This window comes from Prorops nasuta, unplaced genomic scaffold, assembly GCF_024137725.1.
Source record: "Prorops nasuta isolate Cenicafe-Biocafe unplaced genomic scaffold, Cenicafe_Pnas_1.2 PNAS00034, whole genome shotgun sequence".
Classification (NCBI taxonomy): Eukaryota; Metazoa; Arthropoda; class Insecta; order Hymenoptera; family Bethylidae; genus Prorops; species Prorops nasuta.
Window position 1 is genome coordinate 189,790 of NW_027116831.1, and position 23,906 is coordinate 213,695.

At 29.1% G+C, this 23,906-nt stretch overlaps 5 protein-coding genes and 1 long non-coding RNA gene across 10 annotated transcripts; 2 read left to right on the forward strand and 4 right to left on the reverse strand.

The window, feature by feature from the left end:
* Window positions 1-1,121: 1,121 nt before the first annotated feature.
* Window positions 1,122-2,513, reverse strand: LOC136783628 (uncharacterized). 2 transcript variants are annotated; one of them, XR_010824299.1, is made up of 3 exons: window positions 2,439-2,513; window positions 1,915-2,346; window positions 1,122-1,822 (listed from the first exon to the last, which is right to left on the reverse strand). It is a non-coding gene; the product is annotated as an uncharacterized lncRNA (long non-coding RNA). The 2 variants fall into 2 exon arrangements; XR_010824298.1 differs by having other exon boundaries at window positions 1,915-2,086; window positions 2,178-2,486.
* A 4,154-nt stretch (window positions 2,514-6,667) lies between these two features.
* On the forward strand, window positions 6,668-8,310 carry LOC136783567 (putative nuclease HARBI1). Its single transcript, XM_066743823.1, has 3 exons — window positions 6,668-7,010; window positions 7,197-7,353; window positions 7,515-8,310. The coding sequence occupies exons 1-3, from the start codon at window positions 6,875-6,877 to the stop codon at window positions 8,308-8,310; spliced, it is 1,089 nt and encodes a 362-aa protein (XP_066599920.1). The 5' UTR covers window positions 6,668-6,874.
* A 972-nt stretch (window positions 8,311-9,282) lies between these two features.
* Window positions 9,283-10,093, reverse strand: LOC136783569 (uncharacterized). The gene is made up of 3 exons (XM_066743824.1): window positions 10,048-10,093; window positions 9,451-9,975; window positions 9,283-9,356 (listed from the first exon to the last, which is right to left on the reverse strand). Exons 1-3 carry the CDS (start codon window positions 10,091-10,093, stop codon window positions 9,283-9,285), a joined length of 645 nt encoding a protein of 214 aa, XP_066599921.1.
* Window positions 10,094-10,894: 801 nt separating this feature from the next.
* On the forward strand, window positions 10,895-14,978 carry vimar (visceral mesodermal armadillo-repeats). 4 transcript variants are annotated; one of them, XM_066743878.1, is made up of 11 exons: window positions 10,895-11,032; window positions 11,111-11,254; window positions 11,314-11,547; window positions 11,625-11,791; window positions 11,863-12,094; window positions 12,162-12,305; window positions 12,383-12,784; window positions 12,852-12,981; window positions 13,051-13,319; window positions 13,389-13,514; window positions 13,589-14,978. In XM_066743878.1, the coding sequence occupies exons 1-11, from the start codon at window positions 11,026-11,028 to the stop codon at window positions 13,606-13,608; spliced, it is 1,875 nt and encodes a 624-aa protein (XP_066599975.1). In that variant the 5' UTR covers window positions 10,895-11,025; the 3' UTR covers window positions 13,609-14,978. The 4 variants fall into 4 exon arrangements, with proteins under 4 accessions (XP_066599975.1, XP_066599973.1, XP_066599976.1 ...); XM_066743876.1 differs by having other exon boundaries at window positions 13,051-13,514; XM_066743879.1 differs by having other exon boundaries at window positions 11,697-11,791; window positions 13,051-13,514.
* A 141-nt stretch (window positions 14,979-15,119) lies between these two features.
* LOC136783624 (chloride channel CLIC-like protein 1) lies at window positions 15,120-18,143 on the reverse strand. The gene is made up of 9 exons (XM_066743880.1): window positions 17,924-18,143; window positions 17,680-17,766; window positions 17,461-17,608; window positions 17,190-17,393; window positions 16,974-17,120; window positions 16,798-16,906; window positions 16,580-16,738; window positions 16,297-16,502; window positions 15,120-16,231 (listed from the first exon to the last, which is right to left on the reverse strand). The coding sequence occupies exons 1-9, from the start codon at window positions 18,013-18,015 to the stop codon at window positions 15,959-15,961; spliced, it is 1,425 nt and encodes a 474-aa protein (XP_066599977.1). The 5' UTR covers window positions 18,016-18,143; the 3' UTR covers window positions 15,120-15,958.
* Window positions 18,144-19,671: 1,528 nt separating this feature from the next.
* Window positions 19,672-21,052, reverse strand: LOC136783570 (putative nuclease HARBI1). Its single transcript, XM_066743825.1, has 4 exons — window positions 20,862-21,052; window positions 20,385-20,671; window positions 20,006-20,310; window positions 19,672-19,920 (listed from the first exon to the last, which is right to left on the reverse strand). The coding sequence occupies exons 1-4, from the start codon at window positions 21,050-21,052 to the stop codon at window positions 19,672-19,674; spliced, it is 1,032 nt and encodes a 343-aa protein (XP_066599922.1).
* Between the last annotated feature and the right edge of the window lie 2,854 nt (window positions 21,053-23,906).

Sequence of the window (23,906 nt, forward strand, 5' to 3'; positions counted from 1 at the left end):
AATAAGGAGTAGTGACAGCTTTGATCTATCTGACAGCTGATGTACTTATGGTATAAGTGAATAATTAAAATAAAAATGCTTTTCCTAAATTGATTTTTAATTTTGATAAAATGGTCAAATGTAGCCATTAATTAATTAGATTTGGTAATAAATACAAAAAATGCATTTTATTATAACAAATGAGTTGAGGTAAAATAAACTCAATGTCTTTATATTAATTTGTTAACAAATGCATTTTTTTATTTATTATTGAGTCCAATAAGTTAATGGTTATTAAAAAAAAAATTCTTTGTAATGAAAAAAAAAATGAAAAAATTTTAAATTTCACCAAGACTCGAACCCGAGCCCACCGCATGATAAACGGCAACTTTACCGCCTGCGCTACAGCTCTCACTTGATGTAACAAGAGCAAAACAGGCTCTTTAAAGACTGACTACAATTCTTTTATTAATTCGTCATAAATGATCAAGAATTAGCTGTAATAATAAATACATTTATCTACATAGCATTATTGTACTAAATTTATTGTTTTTAATTTGAAGCATACATTTTACATGAAGATATGATAATTTAATGGTAACCATTCAGTACTCTATATACAAAACTATTCATATGCTTAACTATCATAAATTAATTAAGTAATATTATAATATTTGTTAAATGTAATCGAATAACTATGATAAACGAGCATATGAATAGTTTTGTATTTAGAGTATTGCATGAACACCCTTAAAGTATCGTATCTTCATGTAAAATGTATGCTTCAAATTAAAAACATAATAAATTTAGTGCAATAATGCTGTGGAGATAAATGTATTTATTATTGCAGCTAATTCTTGATCGTTTATGACGAGTTAGTGAAAGAATTGTAGTCAGTCTTTAAAAGGCTGTTTTGCTCTTGGTACATCAAGTGAGCGCTGTAGCACAGGCGGTAAGTTTGCCGTTTGTCATGCGGTGGGCTCGTGTTCGAGTCTTGGTGAAGTTTAAAATTTTTTCATTTTTTTTTTCATTACAAGGAATTTTTTTTTTAATAACCATTAATTTATTGGACTCAATAATAAATAAAAAAATGCATTTGTTAACAGATTAATATAAAAACATTGAGTTTATTTTACCTCAACTCATTTGTTATAATAAAACGCATTTTCTGTATTTATTACTAAATCTAATTGATTAATGGCTACATTTGACCATTTTATCAATATTACAAATCAATTTAGGAAAAGCATTTTTATTTGCTTTGAGTTTTTAGGTAAACGCAGCACCACTTCACACGGATAACACGTAAAAATGTCACGGTTAGCGGTAGTCGCTCTTCTTCGAAAGCCAATGTTGCCTAAAGTCCAAATCACACCTATGCTCTCCAGGCATAGTTGTGTTTGTACCGCTTCCCTTTAAATTTTCTATACTCCTGCTGGCTAGCGCTTGTCTTCATTTTTGTTGCTAAAAGCTTGATTCTGGCATCACTGCCGTGTGGAACTATTAGTTTGCTAATAAAAGCAGAGGCTTAATTTTAAGAGATTGCAACATATAGTAATTAATATAGATACAATTGTAAAAAGAAAACAAAAATTTTATTTTACATATATTAACTTTAAATAAAATCCCACAAAGTACTGTAAAATATCTAACATGTTATATTATATATCTAATCTGTCAGCTTCTTTATTTTAATATTCATCTCAATTATCACAGTTTGATCCTCAGCGATGACACAGTAACCACATTATGGTGAATCTATTCTTTTTTTTTAATGTTCGATCCACATAGCTTCATCCTCAGCAGTGATACAGTAAACATACGTACATTACTATAATTTAATCTGAAACAAAATCCCACAAAGTACTATAAAACATCTTACATTTTATATTATATATGTATTCTGTCATTTTCTTTATTTATTATTGTATTTACCCAAATTGCTGACTCATTTATTTTAATGTCTGTCTCAATTAACACAGTTTGATCCTCATCAGCGATGACACAGAAACAACATTATGGTGAATCTATTCCTTTTGTTTTAATGTTCAATCCACATAGCTCCATTCTCAGCATTGACATAGTAAACACTTTACAATAATTTAATCTGAAACAAAATCCCAAAAAGTACTATATAAAATCTTACATTTGAAATTACAAATGTAATCTGTCAGCTTCTTTATTTGTATCGTATTTACCCAATGTGTTGACTTGTTTATTTTAATATTCATCTCAATTAACACAGTTTGATCCTCAGCGATGACACAGTAACCATAATATGGTGAATCTATTCCTTTCATTTTAATGATCAATCCACATAGCTCCATCCTCAGTAGTGACATAGTAAACACATTACTATAATTTAATCTGAAATAAAATCCCAGAAAGTACTATAAAATATTTTACATTTTATATTATATATCTAATTTGTCAGCTTCTTTATTTATTATTGTATTTACCCAGTTTTTTCACTCGTTTATTTTATTATCCGTCTCAATTAACATAGTTTGAATCTCAACGATGACACAATAACCACATTATGTTTAGTCTATTCCTTTATTTTAATTTTGAAAATCCGCATAGCTCCATCCTCAGCACAGTGACATAGTAAACACATTACTATAATTTAATCTGAAATAAAATCCCACAAAGTACCACAAAATATTTATATCTTACATTTTATATTATAAAATTTATTGTTATACTTATCTAAAATGTTCAGTCCTTTATATATTTTTAAACATTATTTTTATGTACATTTTACAAATTTCGTCACTTTATTTATTCACTTATACCATCAGTATATCAGCTGTCAGTAAGATTAAAACTGCCACTTTATTTCTTTATATTACTTTATAACTTGTGGTATGTATATACTAACATTTGTCTTCGATCACGGACCATGCATTATGTATTTTGAAATTAGTAATTAGAAATATCTATATTGCGGTCCCTCTACAGTCTCTACCCTCTGACGTATTTCCGCCGACCAGTAGTATCAGCAGCGACTATAGCGTAGTACCCAAAATAGTACTACGCTATAGGATATGTCGCTTTTGGGTACTACGGTAGTACCGAAAGTACTACACTTGGCAACCTTGTTACAGAATCGCTCTTAGCGATATCTCTCGGTAACTCGATTCAATTACCGAAAGTTGTCGATAACTAGTTACTGAATCCATATAGACGGAAGTTACAGAATCGCTCTTTTCGTTACTGCAAGCGACAACTATCGGTAGTTAGCGATTCCGACAATCATCGCTGGGAAGTTACAGAATCCCAACACTGGAAGCTGAAGGAAGCTAAACAATGCGATCGAAGCGCCGCCTACCGGCAAGGATTGCTTCGGGACACGGCATGAGCATTGAGCTATGAGCAACAGCGTTGCCAAGTGTAGTATAATTATACTACCGTACAGCGTTGCCAAGTGTAGTATAATTATACTACCGTAGTATAATTTTCCTATAGCGTAGTATCCTTAGGATACTACGCTACAGTTTCTGTTCCCTGCGGGATCCTACGCTATAGTTTCTGTTCACTGCGGGATCCTACGCTACAGTTTCTGTCCTTGCGGGATACTACGTTTTGCCTATTAATCTTGAGTCTTGGCGAGGGGAAGTTAGAATCAGAGGGGCGAGGGGAATTCTAGGGAGTTTGTCCGTAGCTGTCAAATGGCGCGATTAACCCTCAATTTTATATCATCAACAAAAATAATATTTTCGGAAAACGATTGTGGAAAAGAAGGAAGGATTTTAATAATTAACAGAGAAGACAAAATATATCAGATGAGTATAAATTAATAAAAAAAATGAAAATTATTGTGAATTTTTAAGAAAATATACTTTGTGGTTATTTTATTTTTGTTACAGTTGAAATCCGGTTATGATGACTTTCAATTAAGGAAAAAAGTAATTATAGACTAATAAATGAAAAAGTATTAAAACATGAAGCACTTCTCTGTATGGCCCAGTCATTTAAATAATTGTGACTTAATGTTATAATAGTGAATGTGTAAGCGATTAGTGCATATAAAACAAACTCTTATTGTAAATTTAATAATCTTGTATGACAATGTTTTAATTGCTATTATTTTAAATTAAAGCTAGTTTAATTAACATATTTTTATTTCATCCCTTTCTCAAAATTCTAAACACACATGGTAATTACCTATTCTTGTAGTAGTCATATATTCGTTAAATTACATACAAAATTACAACTGTTTTATATTTGTAAAGCATAGCTGTTTGTTGCAATGATTTTTATTATTCAATGTGAGACAAATCGCATTTTGTTTAGGCAAATGTCTTATTTATCCGCCACATCCTTCCATATCTTATGCGACATTTATTTGGCTCCGTTGCACTATTTTCTTCCAGTCTATATCATATAACATTAATTTTCTAATCATTTATACATACACACAGATCTAATAATACTGCTGATCTGCAATTATTTTTGTAATTGTTGAAATGATTGTTAAACCATTATCTTGTTTAATTTGTAAAATGGACATTTGAATGATGCTATTAAAATTTGGCAACTTTTCTGCGAGATATGTTCTGATAATATTTGTGAAGATAAAGTTCTTTAAAAGGTATATGTATACTGCTGAGTTCATCTTGTTTTCAGCTTTAAATAGTTTTCCAACTACACGCATGGATATCTATTTTGAATATAGAATACATATTTCATTACATCTATTATGATATTGTTAAGATTGATAGAAAGATATCAATTCTTTGAAAATGATATATTATACAGGGTCTTTTCCTAACAGCGGAGCATAGGAGATTCGTGTAAGTTGACTATAGCACTCGGAATGATGGAATCTGAGAGCGCTGATTGGTCAATATTACGTAGTACCAACAGATAATAAGTCGTTACCAATAGTTGGGTACAAAAAATGAGATTCATCAGCCATATTGGTGTGGAGAAATGTTTACATGCTAATCCTAGCAGAAAGAGGTGTAAAATGGAGAAATGTCAAATGGTAAGGTTAGTAAAGTAAAAATTGAAAAAAATGAATAGAAAGTATGAATATTCTTCATTTTCCTTCAAAGTATTCAATTTTTACTTTAGTAACGATAACATTTGACATTTTTCCATTTTACACCTCTTTCTGCTACGATTAGCATGTAAACATTTCTCCACACCAAAATGGCGGATGAATCTCATTTTTCGTATCCAACTATTGGTAACGGCCTATTATATGTTGGTACTACGAAATATTGACCAATCAGCGCTCTCAGATTCCATCATTCCGAGTGCTATAGTCAACTAACAGGAATCTCCTATGCTCCGCTGTTAGGAAAAGACCCTGTATATCTAGTAACTGGATTAATTAAGGTTTTAGAACAGATAAATTTCACAAACAAATAGGACTAACAAAATATGTATTATATATTGAGGAAGGATATCCAAATGTGAATTATTTGAAGCTAAAAGCAAGATAAATTCAGCAGTATCCTTAAATGTATTGGAGAACAACATCCTCTCAAATTTAAAGAGAAGATATCCTATGGAAGAGATGCCAAACATTATAAGTAAAATAATTCAAGTTTCCATTCTTCAACTTTAATAGAACAATGGTTTACCAATCATCTTGACATTTATAAGATTAATTAGTCAATAGAATAGCTATATCTGAGTGTATATAAAAATAGCAAAAAATTAATCGTATATTTTGAAAACTAAGAGAAAGAACTAACAAGGCAAATAAATGTTACATAAGATATGGAAGGATGTGGCGGATAAATAAGACATTTGCCTAAACAAAATGCGATTTGTCTCACATTGAATAATAAAAATCATTGCAACAAACAGCTATGCTTTACAAATATAAAACAGTTGTCATTTTGTATGTAATTTAACGAATATATGACTACTACAAGAATAGGTAATTACCATGTGTGTTTAGAATTTTGAGAAAGGGATGAAATAAAAATATGTTAATTAAACTAGCTTTAATTTAAAATAATAGCAATTAAAACATTGTCATACAAGATTATTAAATTTACAATAAGAGTTTGTTTTATATGCACTAATCGTTTACACATTCACTATTATAACATTAAGTCACAATTATTTAAATGACTGGGCCGTACAGAAATGCTTAATGTATTAATACTTTTTCATTTATTGGTCTGTAATTACTTTTTTCCTTAATTGAAAGTCATCATAACCGGATTTCAACTGTAACAAAAAAAAAATAACCACAAAGTATATTTTCTAAAAATTTACAATAATTATCATTTTTTTTATTAATTTATACTCATCTGATATATTTTGTCTTCTCTGTTATTTATTAAAATCCTTCCTTCTTTTCCACAATCGTTTTCCGAAAATATTATTTTTGTTGATGATATAAAATTGAGGGTTAATCGCGCCATTTGACAGCTACGTAAAAACTCCCTAGAAATCCCCTCGCCCCTCTGATTCTAACTACACAACGTCGCGACGCAAGATTAATGGCCAAAACACGTCCGAAAGCACTGAGAGCTTATTATACCTAAAACACTATGGACGTTTCCGTAAATGAATCGGATTTTCAATCCTGATTAAACACTGCAGAAGTGCAACAGACTTAGGGAAAAAAATATAAATTCCCTAGATCTCAATCGGATTATAGCTTTCCGTAGAATGCAATCGGATTGAGATTGGTCTATCAGAAATCAGAATGATCAAACCAGATCAAACTACTTGGATCAATTATGGAGGAATTGCCTGAGGCCTGAGCAATCTATTACATTTTAAGTCTTTACATATTCTGACTTTCTTAATTTTCCTTACATTTAAATACTTGTAAATATTTTCCTATCAATTTATCTTTATATTCAACTGCTGTTAATTAAAATTAAATTTCAGTTGATATTTAATAACCAATAGTATATTTACAATGGATCTGTCAATAATTTTTAATATTTTATTTGGTGAAGATGATATGTCTGATGATTTCATTCATTTAAGAAGAGAGCGTCATATCAGAATTGATCAGTATTATGAAAGAGTTTTATGTAATTATTCCTTATCAGGTAATTTATTTGTTTTGCTATATAATTTTATTGGTTACTGAACAATAAAGCATGAAACATTAATACATTTATAGAATTGAGTAGTTTCTTCGTTTTCAAATTATTCTAAAAATTTTCCTTCATTCGTAGTTGTTGCAATTTGAATAATAATATACTTTTATGTTAATACAACAATCATATTTTTAGATTTTAAATCACACTTTCGTCTTTCCAAATCTACCTTTGAAACCTTGTTACATAAAATTGGTCCTTGTTTACTGCGGAGAAATGGTAATCCTAAAATACAACCTTGTAAACAGTTAGCCGTAACACTGTGGATATTAGGAAACCAAGAAGTTTATAGGTAAGCGTAAGCTGATATTATACAAATGTCTATTTTTAATTTAGTGAAATATAAATAGTGAATATTAGTCTCAATAATATTAATCATAGAAATATTATGTTTTTGTATATATAATGGACAAAATACATATATAATAGAATCTTTATATTTATTACTTACAGATCAGTTGCAGACAGGTTTAATATGAGCAAAGATATAGTTTGGAAGTGCGTGTTTAACGTATCACATGTTCTAGAAAATCATATTAATGAGTATATCAAATGGCCTACAAATGGTCAATTAATGCGGAATGCAACCAAATTTGCAGAAATTAGCAATTTCCCCGGAGTTGTGGGTGTTATTGATGGATGTCACATCTCAATAAGTGCTCCTACAGAACATCCCAACAGTTACATAAATCGTAAAGGCTTTCACTCTGTAATTTTACAAGGAGTTTGTGATTACAACATGAAATTTATAGACATTTTTGCTGGATATTGTGGTAGCGTCCATGACGCTCGGGTTTGGCAACTGAGTGATTTAAAACATCTGATAGATAATAACAGGGAACAATATTGTCCGGGATATCTACATTTGCTTGGTGATTCGGCATATCCATTATCACGAGTTCTACTTACACCGTATAAAGATAATGGCCACTTAAGTGAACTGCAAATTAATTATAATAAAAAATTAAGTTCCACAAGGATAATAATAGAGCGAGCTTTTGGACTACTAAAATGTAGGTTTAGAAAATTAAATTATATCTACATGTTTAATGTGGATATGGTACCTCTTATTATATTAGCTTGCTGTGTATTACACAACATTTGTATAGATAACGAAGATGAGATTAGTGACAACGAACAATACATTAATGGAGAAAATAATAATGACGATGATTTTAATGATTATGATGAAAATATATTTACAAATGGTGAGGAAAAACGTAATATTATAGCTAATTTAATAAACTGATTGATGGTCGTATTTAAAGTAGGCAAAAGAATATGAAATTTACATTAAATGTAATTGTTTTGTAAAATATATTAGTATTTAAATTAAAAAATGTTTATCTTTCAAATTAATCAAATTGTATTTAATATATATAGATTCTTAGGGCCAGTGTAATGGAAAGCAAGCAAGTTTTATATTTAACTTAATAAACAAAAATCTGAAAATCTATCAATCAAAATTTGCACTCTTACATTGTAGTCGATAATGTTGGATTTAAAGGCTTGTCGACTTTCCATCTGATACCGATCCTTAATTTTCCTTAAACTTGAAGTAATAACAGTTTTTAATTCAATTTTGAAAATGGATACAGAAATTTTTTGCAATAGAACTAGAATTTTATGTTTTTTTAAGGTATAGTAAATATAAAATATATTTTTCCATTTACGATTAAAAAGGACAAAATGTAGGAAAATATTTTTAAATAGCATATAATGCATATCTTAAAGTATGAAATGTACGATCTATATATATTCAGAATTTTCCAGAAAGTCAATAAAATCAATAAACTATTATTTCTAAGTTCATAAAATATTTATACAAAAAATATTTCGAAAACCTTATCATATTTAAAAAATAGCTTAGATAGTTAAGTTTCTACGGTTGTTTTAGATTTCTAGCTTCCATTCTTCGTTATATAAACATATATATAATTCTTTTTCAACTAATCTCGTTCAGTCAGTATGTTTAATACTTAAATTATATATAAAATAGTAATTTTGCTACATTAAAATAATACAGAATCTTTTATGTTCTGCCTTTAGGTAAAAATAATATTTATAAATGATATTCTCAAGTAATTAGTTTATTGAACTACCTAATATCACAGAGAATTAAATAAAATATTTATTTTAAAAGTTTTAAATTATTATAGGATCAAACAGTTGAAAAACATTAGTTTTTAAAATTAAATACAAATCTGAAACAGTCGACACATCATGCTTTCTTATAACTAAAAATTTTAATATACAAATAAAACTTTTCAATTCGAAGCATGTAACACGTTATAACTTTTTATGAGAGATAAGCATAAATAACGAACATAAGATTATATGTGATAATCAAAATAAAAAGTGTAGTCAGTCCACTATAACTTTGTATTACCTTTTAATAATTTGTAAAATTTTTCTTTCATTCGCATATTCTCACGATGATGTTCTTCTTTTTGTATAAAAATATCTTTTAAAGTTATTTTCTCATTTCTTTCACGTTTCTTTATATATCTGTTTAAAGGTACTGAGCAACAAGCATTTTCAATTTCATTGTCTTCGTTACAACCTGTACTTGACAATCTGAAGCCTTTGCTGCTGGATGCTAATGAAATAGGTGTTACTTCAGGCATTGGATTCAAAATATCTTCTAAATAATCTAAATATACCCAATCTTTTCTATTGGCTCCTGTTTGGCTATTGTGAGCTTTAATACTTTTAAATTTTTGTTTTAGATTCTTCCATTTGATAGAGCACTGTTCATCTGATACTGAATACCCTTGTTTCTTAAAATTATCAGAAATTTCTCTCCATATCTTTTTCGAAAAACAATTTTTCTTATTAAGTTGCTTCCACTTCTTTTGAACTTCATCTATCAATAACTTTGTTTGATCATAATTCCAGTTAAATTTACAGGAATCTATAAAGAAAATTAACGATTTACATTAATTTACATGTCCATTTTAAACAGATTCAATATTTGAATATATACCTATTCCTTCATTAATAGCATCTTCAGTTACTTCTTCTTCATCCATTATTCGCTATGTGCACACCTACACGTTGGCAATCAGGTAAGAATGTGCAGCAATATACATAAACAAAAATAGTCCGACAAAAGTGACAAAATTTACCGACAGTCAGCGCTGATATTAGGTCTGTTCTCGTTGGCCTACACTTTTAACACTTTCTACACTTTCCGTATTTCTGTCTTTGTCCATTGTATAAGTTGACACCCTAAAAAGTGCACAAAGTGTGAAAAATGTAGGCAACGAGAACAGACCTATTATGCATATGCATCACTACACATTCTTACCTGACTACCAATGTGTAGGTGTGCACATAGCGAATAGCTAATACAGAAATTGCATAAAAAGAAACACTGAATATAAGAATTAAAGTAAAAACGTAAAGGTACTTTTAACAAATGAAAAAGTATATCTAAAAAAAGCTACTTTCTCTCAATTTGAATAGTCACAATTAATTTATGAAAAACTGAGATGTGAGATAGAAAAAGTTTAAGTTCGAAACTTTTAGCAATTAATCCTATAATTTGTAAATTTGATGATACAGATTTCTTGATCATTCTCATAGTCAGACCAATCTCAATCCGATTGCATTCTACGGAAAGCCATAATCCGATTGAGATCTAGGGAATTTATATATTTTTTCCCTAAGTTAGTTGCACTTCTGCAGTGTTTAATCAGGATTGAAAATCCGATTCATTTACGGAAACGTCCTATACTTCGTTTCTTCTCTGTGAATCACACTTACTATACATTTTGCGTGGTATATTCAATTCTCGCCAACAAACTATACAGCGTAGCATAATCCAAAATGGCGGAGTTGACAACGCTGGTTGGATCGTGATCTGGATTCTGGATCGGATCACGAACGTAAACGTCTTGTATATGCTTGGTTTTGTTATTCAATTGACAAATAAAAACTTGTTAAAAATAACTTTGCAATTATGGAAGGTAGTATCTGCAAATTATAATGATTATTATTAATAGTTGTGTTACTTACCAATTAAATTTATTGCTTAAAAAATATAGGAGGAACGCAAGAGAGTATTAATAAGATTGTTCACGAATTAAAAAATATTGCAACAATACATTGTGACTTTCAGCAAAATAATAGCTGCAATATTGAAAATATATTACAATCTTTAAATACAACTACTGAAGTGTCTATTAAAGGTAAGTTATTTTAAATTACTTCATTATTATTATTGCTAATTTGTAATTTTTTTTTACAGAAGCTTTAGCTGATATAATTGATAATATTTTTATTAAACTGTTAAGACATAAAATAAGTGATATACAAAGTAAGGCTGCAAAAGCTGTTGCAGATATTTCTAAAATTGAAGAAGGAAGAAGACAATGCACAAATGAAACTTTGATCAAAGAGTTAATGAGTCATATGCAAAATGATAATACACAGGTATTAGTTCAAACTTGCAGAGCACTTGGAAACATTTGTTATAAAAATGGTATGTTTCTATAAAATAATGCATATGTAATCAAATGATATTTACTTTTACATAAATATACTCAAATTGTATTTTAGAAAATGCAAAAAGTTTAATTCATAATGAAGGAGGCCTAAAAACTATTTTAAATGTACTAAAAATAGGAATAGTTACAGGTAATTTGGAAAATGGTAGCAGTCTAAGAAATGTAGCTTCAGGACTTTTACTTAATTTTCTATCTTGTCAAGATATATTAAAAAAGGAGGTGATGTGTGTATATAAGTTTTGCATACTTTTATACAATATAATATTTAATGTAAAGTAAAACTTTTATAGGATCTTGATGATGAAATATTACCACTTATACTTAAAGTATTGGAAATTGAAGGTCCTACAGGTGGAGAAGCAGCAATGTCAGCTATAATAATTCTAGAGCTATTAAAAGATGTTGGTGTTGAATTTGAGGATGAAAAACTAACTAAAATCTTAGTTAGTATTTTAGCAAGTAATGTATCGTCTGAACTTTCTGAAGCTTGTTTAGAATTTTTATATAGTAATGTTGAAAAAGGTAATGATAAATTTTCATAAGCTAAGATTATTTAAAATTAATTTCTTTTCCTAATTTTTGTTTACAGACAAGATAAAAATTTTTTATGCCAAAACAGGGCTTGTAGAACTGCTAATAGAACTTTTAGAAAAACATAGTTTCCGGTGTAATGATGAAACAAGATCTGTTTTGCAAGTGGCATGTAATTTAATTATTTTAATTCTTACTGAAGGTAAATGGCTAATGATTAAATTGCATTGTTTTGACTTAAAAATTAATATTTGTTAATATATATTTAATATCTTATAGACTATAGTATGAATCTACTTTATGATGAAAGTAATGGAATAGTTTATAAAAAGCTAAGTAAGTGGCTTGATAGTAGTGATGAAGATTTACAACTTACTGCAGTATTAGCTATGGGAAATTTTGCCCGTACTGATTCTCATTGTAGATATATGGTGTCTGTTGGTATTCATTGTAAATTATTAAAATTATTAAACAAAAATAATAATGTAAATGGCAATATTAGATTTCAAACTGCATTACTGAGTGTTTTACGTAATTTAGTAATAGCTGCAGAAAATAAGTATATCATATTAAATAATGGATTAATTGATGCTCTGTATCCCATGCTTGATATCCCATCATTAAGTATTCACATTGTTTTTAAACTTCTGGGAACGTTAAGGATAGTATTAGATGGTCAAGGTATGTTTTTCAGATCTTATTATTTTTCATTTTAATAGTTATAATTTTCTTCTCTTATTCTTTATAGAGATGACTGCGACGACTTTAGGAAAACGAGATAATTTTATAAAATGGATTGTCAATTGTTGTAAAAATGATCATGTAGGAGTGCAAAGTGAAGCAAGGCGTTTATTAGCTAGACTAATAATTAGTAGCAAGTAGGAAATAATCGTTGTGATTTAAGCAATAAATTCTATATTGTTTATAACATCATCTTTCTATAATAGGAATCAACATGTAGCTTCTCTTATGGTCAAAAATAATTCCATTTTCCATCTTGTAAGCATGTTAACTGCTCAACACGCTTTGATGCAAAATGAAGCAATTCTCAGCTTAACGTTTTTAGCAACTTTCTGTTTAAATCATGCTGAGTCCTTTCTTATCAAAGCTGATATTAGGCAAGTACTGATTAATGTATTTGACCAAAATGTTAACAGCTTGGACGTGCATTTAATACAAAATGCACTTACATTTCTAGAGAGTATTATCAAATCAGGTAACTTTTATTTTAAGATGATTATTGTCACCCTAAAATATATTTTTAATAACACTTTGTTGTTCACAGAAAAAGTTAAAACTTATTTAAAAGATTCTAAACTAAATGAGGTACTAACAACTAATCTTAAAACGCAAGACAATGCTGAAATAAAAGATAAAACTAAGGAAATAATTATTAAATTAAAACATCTAGGTTAGAGCAATTGTAAAATACTGCTTTCCAATTTTTATATATATATGTACCATCATAATATATGTATTTTTAAGTTAGGACACCTTACAGCTAGAATACAAAAGTTCACTGAACTCCGCAAATGTAAGAAATATCATTTTTGTGGAAAGAAAAGAGCTTTCATACGATCTTGTGCAAAAGATCGACAGCTTTTGTAAATAGGAAATAAACGTATTGTCTTTGCACAAGCGCGAACGCAAACAAAAACATACAGAGGCATACATACAAACAAAAATATAGGATTATAAAGATTCGGTAAAAATACTTCTTAACTTTCGCCTTTCAGCTGTAAATTAACTGATAAAAAACTTTTGTAAAAATAAATTTATTACTCTTAAATATTAATATAATTTAACTCATTTGTTTGCATCCAATTAAATATGTACTTAATTTATTCATAATAACTTTCATTTGTAACTTTTATGTATACTAAAATTTTACTGATGATAATTACGAAACGATAGCCTATTTTAAAAATTATGGACAAAAATGTCGAAAATTAAAAATAATATAAACATTTTTTTTAAAGAAAAAATTGCGTGGTATTCACAAGGTCGACGAAAGATTTGATTTTTAATATCTCTTAGGGCTAATATAATCTTTTAAATTGAAGCCCGTATATATCTTTACATATTTTTTAGTGATCACTATAGTTTTGCAAATCCCTAAATTATAAGGGAGTCCCTTCGTGTGAAAGTCGGTTTTTTAACCTATTTTTGCGAATTTTTTTCTCAAAATTATGAAAAGATACACACCCCAGCTTTTTACTGTATACATATTTGTTGATATTTTAATAGTATATAAATTTTTTTTTAAGGTGAAATATTCGCTGGAATATATGTGACTTCATTTCGAATGCGTTTATCATGCGTCTATGAAGAAAAAACGGACCAGGATGGTCGCCATGATTGCGGCTGATTGGCTTCTTTAAAATGAAAAAATAGAACGGCATTTTAATCTGTATACTTTTAGCTATCGTATGAACTAGAATCAGTCAAAAATATTAAAAATTGAAAAATTGTCATGCGTTTGAAATTAAAAATTAAATTTTCTAAATTGTTTTTCATAAATTTTGCATGTAAAAAAAACGGCTTGGAATTTGTGATTGATTCTAGTTCATACGAAAAATATATATACGAGGAAGCTACTATTCAAATTTCAAAGCAATCAGTCAACCCGTTTTCAAGATATCATGGCGACCAGTTTGAAAAATGTAATTTTGAGAAAAACACGTTAAAAGTTTGAATACCATATAAGACAATGAAAAATCGTTACTGACCTAACGGCTATAACTTACCAATAACTTGGAATATTATCGCGAATTCGAGTACCTGCACTAGTGAGCACAGAATATCTCTATCCTCTGCTTTCATATTAATAATAAAAAGATAGAGATACACTCAGTATGCACCAACGCAGGTCTCCGAATTTACGATTAGAAAAATACTTTACCAGCAAATTCTACACATATTTAGGAATACATTTAAGCAATAAAAAAAATCGATTTTTTCAACATGTCACACGGAGGGACCCCCTTAATTAGCCCTTTGACTGAAGGTCTTGGGAGATATAACTTCAAAATCCGTTATATATTTGATGTTTTTTGAAATAACTTATCGCAACCACTTAGCTCATATACATAATACATTTTCAAATTCATGTATCTCGCAAAAACTTAGATTAAATATAGTATATTATTAAAATGTTTTTAAGCGCTCTTTTAAGTAACTACAAGAATATATTGTACACTTATATAAGATGTTCTATTTTAAAAAAATCAAGTTGACCTTTATAAAGGTGATTCTCGCGAAAAGCAATCAAAGTAACATTAGCTATAGTCGAATACAGTCAATGCATAGTCAATGGCTATATCGACTACTACTAATCCTAGGCCGATATTCATAGTCGTTACTTATATTTAAGACCGACTTAAGTATAGGTTATCTTTTTTCTATTACTGTTAGGTGAAAAAGGACAATCGATACTTTAAGTCAGACTTAAATATAAGTAACGACTATGAATACCGGCCCTAGTCCGATTGCCTTTCACGAAAAGCAAAAGCACCACAATCTTCACACAATCATTTAAAGTTGAGTCAGAGAAACAAACTTATATTCTATATTGTTTAAGGACTTCCCCGTATATGCAATATATTCTTTAAAGATTGTATTTTTTATTCTTGATCGCATTTAAAATAAATATTTAGATTTAATAACATTTTCAATGTAAATAATGTTTAATTTAAACAATATAATATTAAAATAAGAAATTACAGAAAAATTATGCAAATTAAATATTTAAAGTTACTCCTAACTGCGAAATATATTTAATAACAGAAAAGGATAAAAGAGCTTGATTTAAATTACATGGACTTTATCAATAATCCTCTTACATCTTTCTTGGCTTCACTCCATTAAATCTCTACAATCTTTACACGTAACTCCAGATGTTTTGCTAGTACTTTTATATTTTATAGCTCTACTTGCATCTCCACTACCTTCATTATCTTTAGTTTGAAGTATTATAGAATTTTCTTCATGAGTATTTGATGAATATAATTCTATGAATTTATCAAAGCTAATATTGCTATCTTTTATTGTTTTTTGTTTATCACATGTATTGTGTTCCTTGCAAAGTTCTATTTCTTTTATTTCTGGCTGAGCATCTTTTAGTGAAATCTAAAAATAATTTTTATATATGATTAAAAATAAAGAGAAAAGAAAATAAAGTTAGTAGTTAGTACCTTCTGGATGAGCTCGATTTTTTCAAGTCTTGGGCATTCTAAAGCTGCTTTTCTTTTTCTCCCTGTTAAAGCAAAATGGAAGAATGGCCCAAAACCAACACTAAAGCCATTGCTGAATAAAGCTATTGGGAGAACTATCATTGCAAAGCACATACCAATGATCAACAATATTTGCATAGTCCATCTTAGAGGATATGCTAAGCGAACTACAAATTGTATAATATTATAAGTACTTAAATAAGATAATACTTAATTGCTTCTGCTAATATTAAAAATAACTCACCAGTTGATTCTTCAACAAAATTTGAAATAGCAGGAGCAACAACTGACATAGGTTTAGTAATGACATCTGTCAATAAGTACGCTAATGCTGCTGCAGGTGTTACTTGTAATTGTGGATTAGCCATTATGGCTTTAAAATATTCTTCGCATTCCTTATGTGCTGTAATGAAATTATTGTTTTATGGTCAGGTTCTTTTAATCATGTTTTTAAATACTTACAAGACCAAGTAGATAGAAATCTCTCCAATAATGTCATCTTATGTGGCTGACAAGTAATAGGCATTTCAGGAAACTTTACTTGAGATGCTGTTAGTTTTATTTCAGCTTCCTAAAAATTAGAGAGTAAATGATTTTATTTGAATAGATTAAAACAAATCTTACGTGAGAATTATTACCTGTTGCAAGTGCCATAATGTCATTAAGTAACTTATGACAAAGATCGATATGGTTATAGAGATAATGAATTTTGTCAGACTCCAAGTTATCTTATATAATATTATAAAAAAGATTATTACTACTAAAGTAGTTGCATAAAAAATTTTCTATAAATAAATATATGATTAATAAATTTAAAATTAGAGCTTGTATGATTATTATGTTTAGAGGCTTACATTTTCATGTATAGAATAAATAACTTCTTCAAAAATAGAATATGTATCAAATGGAATTACATTACTAGGCTGCTTAATAATCTCACTTAAAATTGCATCAATTTCTTTTACAGATATTTGACCAATTTCAAACGTTTTAAGAGTTTCTATCTGTGAAATTGTTGCTTCTATGTTTAACACACCTGTTCTTAAATCACCAGATTTCTAAAATAAAATAGAGTTATTATATTGATGATTTTTTTATATCAAAATAAAAATATAATTGTGTAACCTTTAAATGCACATTTGATAATAAAAGGTTTACAAAACGTTTGTAAAATAATTGCTCCTGTATACAATTATGAATTTCTTTTTCAACAGTATTAAACATTTTCTTATTCTTTGTCGAATTGATTTCATATTGAAAATATACTTCTTCACTGTAATCATCAAAACGTATTAGTATTTATTACTCTTTAAATAAATATTTTATATTCTAAATAATACATACTCTATAAAATCATCAAGAGAAAGCATCTGTTCAGTTTGTCTATCATAAAAGAATGAGTGAGGATCAACCCACGAGTTTACCCTAATCCTACAATTAACACAATAGGTTACTACATTAAATATAACAGGTTTCTTAATATTATACTCAAGGCAGATTGTTAATTCAATAGTTTAGAATATTTTAATGACATAATTTCAAATTATTAAAAGTATCGTTACAATTACTAGAACTTTGTAATACTTACTCCTCGTTTTCATTTTCTTGATAAGAATGTATAACAGGACAAATAATATAAATTAAAAGAATAATACAATAAACTAATTTCAATATTCGCATTATGTTTCGTTTTAATTGTAATTATTTATCATCACTATTTATAATGGCTTGTAAATACGATTTTATTATTTTTGAAGCTAAAGCTATTAAAGGCGTAATAATACCTACATATACATATATAGTTGAGTTCGGAATAATTCTTTTCGCTCCGACGGAGCTTTCCCTGGAATTCCCTATCCCTATCAAGGTTGCCAAGTCCGCCATCTTGAATAGTACTACGCTCTATAGTAAGTGAATTTTGATATAAGGAATGCAGACTGCACAAAGTATACTGCCAGCGGAAATACGTCAGGCCCGTTAAGGGCCGGTACCACTTCGCAAATCAGGCAAGCCTCATGTCCAACATGATGGATAAAAATCTGAGCACTGAAAATCAGGTTGGCATTAGTGAGAAAGTGACGTCATTTTTGAAGAGTCAATAAATTGTAAACTGATAGTACATATTACTACATATTGTTTTGACAGTTCGCGACATTAATTTGTTATTGAAGTGATTAATGTAAAATAATTCTAGAAATGTGTAAAAATATTAAAAAGGAAATAAATGTTTAATTAAAAAAGTTATAAGTATTGTTTAATTTAAGTAATTGTATAAAGTATACATTTATCTTTGCAGTTACTTCTTTATTATTGTTTGTACATAAATAAATTTGTGTGTATTGAATTAAATGTTATTATATATGCTACGATTAGCTAAATAAAGTATTATAATGAGAATATATGGTGAAATGTCTATATTTTCTTTAGGTATTTGAACATATTTTTAACAAAATTCAATATTAAACGATTAATGTGCATAAAATTCATTCATGGTAACAATGCGTAAGAATATTTTGCTGCTTTAAAATGTTCCAGTTTATTTTCAAAGTAAATACATCCTATATGCATAATTCTGTAATGTCGAACTTGCACTTGTTTAGTTTATTCCCATAATATGTCTCAATTTACGATTTCCTTTTACTTTTCATTCACGCGTAGCTGTACCAATTGAAGGAACTCTGTTACTCTAACGCAAAATTTTTAAAATTCATCAATCCGGTATCATAAATACTGTAAAGAAGAAACAAGTTTAAGCCATGATTCTATTTTTACTCAATACTTATTCTTAAATTTACCAACAATTATGTCCTAGAAAATCAGAATTTCTTCTTTCACTGCATAGGGATTGTTCGTGTAGTCCAAATATTTAATGATGTTTTTTTTTATTGCGAACACGGTCAGCTGAAGTAAACTATTCCTCACCACATTGTCAAATCATCTGAAAACAATAGAAAAGAAAGATATTAAGAATCGCTGGCTAAATATTTTTCTTTGAGTTTTTTATATTTACCTATATACAAAATTCTTCTCCTAAGCGCATGAGTCTAATAAACTTTTTCGATGCATTCATAGCACTTCAATGACGGAAAGCATGTTTACAACTATAATAAAAGAAACTACGATGAAAATATAGAGGCAAAACTTATGCTATATGTAAATGCGACAGTTTGTCTTACTTAAAAAGCTTCAGGTTTGACCAAGTTTGACTGCTAAAGAAGCGCACATAATTTTTAGATCGTTAATAGGAGGTAACGAGATATTATATTAATCTGTAAACAATACTGGACGTTATTTCCTATTAGCTTCGCATAAGAATGTTTAATTATAGGCGTATAACTACTTTGCAAAATAATTATCAATTAGATATTGGCGTTCATCTTCCGTTGGTGATGCAAATAAGACGTTTTCGTCAACACGCATATATGTTCGTAAGCCAGCTTTCTCTACCTTCTTATCTCTTCGCGTTATATTATATAACACGGCAGTGGCTAAAATCACATTGACTGTTCTTTGTGGTGTTTTAAACCGCGAACCTATAGTTAATACAGGGAACATTCTTCCCCAAACTCCGAAGCACCTTTCAACCTGAAGTAAAATTATACATAGACAAAATGAAATCAAATATATATAGTCTCACACATTTTATTATTATAATATTTATTATTCTCACCATGCATCGAGTTCTGATGTGTGATTCATTATATAATTGCTCGGCGGCTGTTCTAGGTTCAGCGAGTGGTGTCATTAAATATCGGTGGTTGCGGTAACCACGATCTCCCAGGAGTACACCATTTCCAAATTCGTAGTTATCGAATCTTGATTTCAAGCAGCTACTCTCAAAAATAGTGGAGTCATGTGTAGATCCCGGCCACTGCGCAACAATATCTAGTATCTCCAAATTACTATTGACGACGCACTGTACGTTTATACTGAAAAATCCCTTTCTATTTCGGAATATTTCAGCATCATCGCCTCCTATTAATAACATGAAATAACAAAAAAAATTAAATTGTATATTTTTTGGAATTTAAATATATTAATAAACTTACCATAAGACCGAATTCTCACGTGTACGCAATCTATGGCGCCAATTACTCGTACCATGCCAGAAATCATGAAATTGTTTTTGCTTGTGTTAATTATCTCATGATTTATTGCTGGGAGCTTAATATATCGGGGCAACAATTCTGAAATCACCTCAGAAACTTCATGGACGATACGATGAGCACTTATTTTACTAATTCCATTAAAATCTGCTATTACCATCAAAAAGCTCCCTGTGGCATAAAATCTTAGTGCTGCTTGTAATTTGACACTTAATGAAATAGAATCACTCCTAAAAAGAAATAATGATAGTTATATACTGTCATAGTTTACATACATCCTACAGAAAAACAAGCTTTGCCTGTAAAAAAAGGCTGCAAATACATAAAAAATACTAGCGAAAATAGTATCCTAATAGGAGATAGATAAAATAAGTAAATAATATTAGTCATTTTTTTACGAAACATATAAATAATTATTACCGCTGTCTATTTCGAAGCTTCGGCTCAATTTGTCTCAAAACCCTTAGAAATTGTGGTTTTGTTAAACGAAATCTCGCTCTAAACGCATTATTATTTAGTGTTACGAAATAATCGCATCGTTGTAAAAGAATACGAATCCGTTGTCGTCGTTGTCTTCGCTGATGATGTTCTTCCGAAACTTCGTGATCCATTATACGTTTTTAAATATGAATTCTTGCTTGAAAACTGCAGAAATCAATAAATTCAACTTGAAGTTTCTGTTTGTTACAAAAGCATTTGTTTGCAACTTCTATACATTTTGCTTCAAAATGGACACGGAATCAAAAGAGATATTCTTATCAATTATTGAAAAATATTTTCATATTATTGAAAATAAAAAAACAAATGGCACAACCTCAGGAGAAAAAGCAAAAGCTTGGGAAAAAATAGAAAACGAAGTAAAAGAGAAAATAAAAAGTAAATGGAGTAAAATATGTCCTAAAAGTACGTGGCAAAATTTGAAAATGCGTGCTAGAAAATATTCAGCAGCATGGAAATCTGAACTGTATAAAACTGGTAATATATAATACATAATTTTTTTTGTTAATATTATTTTTGTATCTAGATAAAAATACTATTATTCTTCCTTTAGGTGGTGGAACGTCAAAGGCCCCGGTTCATGATGATTTCTTAGAAAAGATAAGCTTTTTGTTAGGCAAATCGGCGGTCGGCATAGCCGGCATCAAAGACAGTAACTACTATTATGTCAGTCGAGGACCGTCTACTTCTACCTATATCCCACAACCATCAAGACGAGATTCTGTATGTACATATACCCCAAATACTGTTGGGTGTCTGTTGGAGGAATTAGAGGAAGATGCAGATGATCCTCAACCAATTTTGGATGTAATATTTATTATTAAATAACTAACATAAACACTTAAATTGCATTTGTAAATCTCATCTTTTCTATTTTAGGCAATGATCACCGAGGGCAGTATTACAAATTGGGGAAAAGGTGCTGGCCCCAAATTATTAACAAATCCCATAAGCAGACCTATACAAAATGTATTAAGGCAAGATATACCCCAAGAAGATAGTGAAGGACAAAGTGCAGGAGCCAGAAATTACAATCAGCTTATCCTCAAGCAAATAGAAACTGAGGAAATTAAGCAACAGTACTACAAATCTAAAATGCTACTTTTGGAAACAAAAATCAAAATATCTCAAGAAAAACTTCAAAGTTTACGAGATTACAGGTATGTTTTTAACATTCAAAAAAATGTTCTTATAATTATATTATGACTACCATCCTGCATTATCGATACCTGAAATTTTATGACTAAAAAACATTGATTTTTCTTTTTTACAGATCATAGGAGTTACGTAAATGTGATGTGGGATTAATTACTTTTTATTGGCTCACTTAAGGTGATCGTACCCAAAATATAGAAGTTCCATGATGCTCTTTTTCCGATTAATAACTTATTATATTGAGTTTTGTTAAAAACTTGTTCGACTGCTTAATAAAATAGACATTTCAACATATTGTCAGCACAATACTTTATTTGACAAATAATAGTACAATAACTTTTAATCAATATACAAATTTATTTATATACAATGAACTATGAGAAATCACTGCAGTAGATATAAATATATGCACCTTTCCTAATTAAATTATTTAAATTAGATACTACACACAATGCTTATTCTTAAAATTTTATTTTTAATATATTTCTATACTTCATCTCTTACAATCTTACATTAATCACTTCAATAACAAATTAATGTCGCGAACTGTCAAAACAATATGTACTATCAGTTTACAATTTATTGACTCTTCAAAAATGACGTCACTTTCTCACTAATGCCAACCTGATTTTCAGTGCTCAGATTTTTATCCATCATGTTGGACATGAGGCTTGCCTGATTTGCGAAGTGGTACCGGCCCTAACATTTTACAAATCAGGCAAGTCTCATGTCCAACATAAAAAAGAAAAATCTGAAAATCGAAAATAAGGTTGGCAGTAGTGAGGAAATGACGTCATTTCGTAGAGCCAACAAATTCTAAACTGGTAGTATGTTTTGACAGACCCGTACAACTTATGAATTGTTGAAACGAATAATGTAAAATAAATTAAGAATGTGCTAAATAATACGTGTAATAAATTAAATGTTTTTGAATCAAACTGCTTGTACTATCTAACTTAGAAAGGGCGATATATATGTAAATGCGAAATTGTATAAATTATTACTAAATAGAAGTTATATTGTATTCATGATTCACCGAATAAAGCATGAAATGTTATGAAAGTGTGCTGCAATCCATTTTATTTATAAGCCAAATGTAAGCTAGCTATATACATATATGTATACACATATGAATGTCTTACAGATATTTAAAAAACCAACTTTAACAGCTAATGATAAATAAAATAGCCACAACAAATGTATTCAGCGAGTTCACTCTAATCACAAAATTTTTAGTTGTGGATAACTCTAAACTTCGAGATATTAAAAATTCATAAATTATAAAGTGCGAATATACTTATTGATATTCGCAAATCAAAATGCACAGTATGTCTTAAATGCTAGATTTTGTCCGATATTGTGCAATATTTTCATCACATATTCCTCTACACTTTGCCTATTATAATCCATGTTCTAGTTGCATGTATGTGCCACTTAACATGTCCATCATTTCAGTGAAGTGCTCTTGACCATACTCGGGCGGTACAACGTCGCAGAGTTCTGGATGAAAGCCGAAAATGAAGATTTTTCTACATCCTTCTGCCGTTGGGCCTAAACTATAAAACACGATTTCCTCGTTGTTCTGCCAGGATAACACTATCAAAATGCAGATTTTAAACATTTATAGCTTGATTACGGAAAGAAAATTGATTTGTTATAGAGGAATGAAAAATTGTCGAAATAAAATACATTGATAATTACAAAATATAATTAACTCTTTTATTTTTATATGTGCATTATTTTAAACAGAAAATGGAAGTTTTTTCAATAGTTCAAAATGTATCTACAGTATATGCTCTCGTAATTTCTTCA

Bases quoted from the DNA above. Each gene is read 5' to 3' on its own strand.
- LOC136783567 (XM_066743823.1), top strand. From the start codon at position 6,875: ATGGATCTGTCAATAATTTTTAATATTTTATTTGGTGAAGATGATATG. The intron at 7,011-7,196 runs GTAATTTATTTG...TCATATTTTTAG, and splicing joins ATGTAATTATTCCTTATCAG to ATTTTAAATCACACTTTCGT. The intron at 7,354-7,514 runs GTAAGCGTAAGC...TATTACTTACAG, and splicing joins GGAAACCAAGAAGTTTATAG to ATCAGTTGCAGACAGGTTTA.
- LOC136783569 (XM_066743824.1), bottom strand. From the start codon at position 10,093: ATGGATGAAGAAGAAGTAACTGAAGATGCTATTAATGAAGGAATAG. The intron at 9,976-10,047 runs GTATATATTCAA...TTTTCTTTATAG, and splicing joins TGCTATTAATGAAGGAATAG to ATTCCTGTAAATTTAACTGG. The intron at 9,357-9,450 runs GTAATACAAAGT...TCTCATAAAAAG, and splicing joins ATTTTACAAATTATTAAAAG to TTATAACGTGTTACATGCTT.
- vimar (XM_066743876.1), top strand. The intron at 12,095-12,161 runs GTAATGATAAAT...TTTTGTTTACAG, and splicing joins ATATAGTAATGTTGAAAAAG to ACAAGATAAAAATTTTTTAT. The intron at 12,306-12,382 runs GTAAATGGCTAA...AATATCTTATAG, and splicing joins TATTTTAATTCTTACTGAAG to ACTATAGTATGAATCTACTT.
- LOC136783570 (XM_066743825.1), bottom strand. From the start codon at position 21,052: ATGGATCACGAAGTTTCGGAAGAACATCATCAGCGAAGACAACGACGA. The intron at 20,672-20,861 runs GTAATAATTATT...ATTTCTTTTTAG, and splicing joins AAGCTTCGAAATAGACAGCG to GAGTGATTCTATTTCATTAA. The intron at 19,921-20,005 runs GTGAGAATAATA...ATTTTACTTCAG, and splicing joins ACATCAGAACTCGATGCATG to GTTGAAAGGTGCTTCGGAGT.
- LOC136783624 (XM_066743880.1), bottom strand. From the start codon at position 18,015: ATGCGAATATTGAAATTAGTTTATTGTATTATTCTTTTAATTTATATT. The intron at 17,609-17,679 runs GTATGTATTATT...TGATGATTACAG, and splicing joins TCTCTTGATGATTTTATAGA to TGAAGAAGTATATTTTCAAT. The intron at 16,907-16,973 runs GTAATAATTCTC...TCTAATTTTTAG, and splicing joins CATTATGGCACTTGCAACAG to GAAGCTGAAATAAAACTAAC.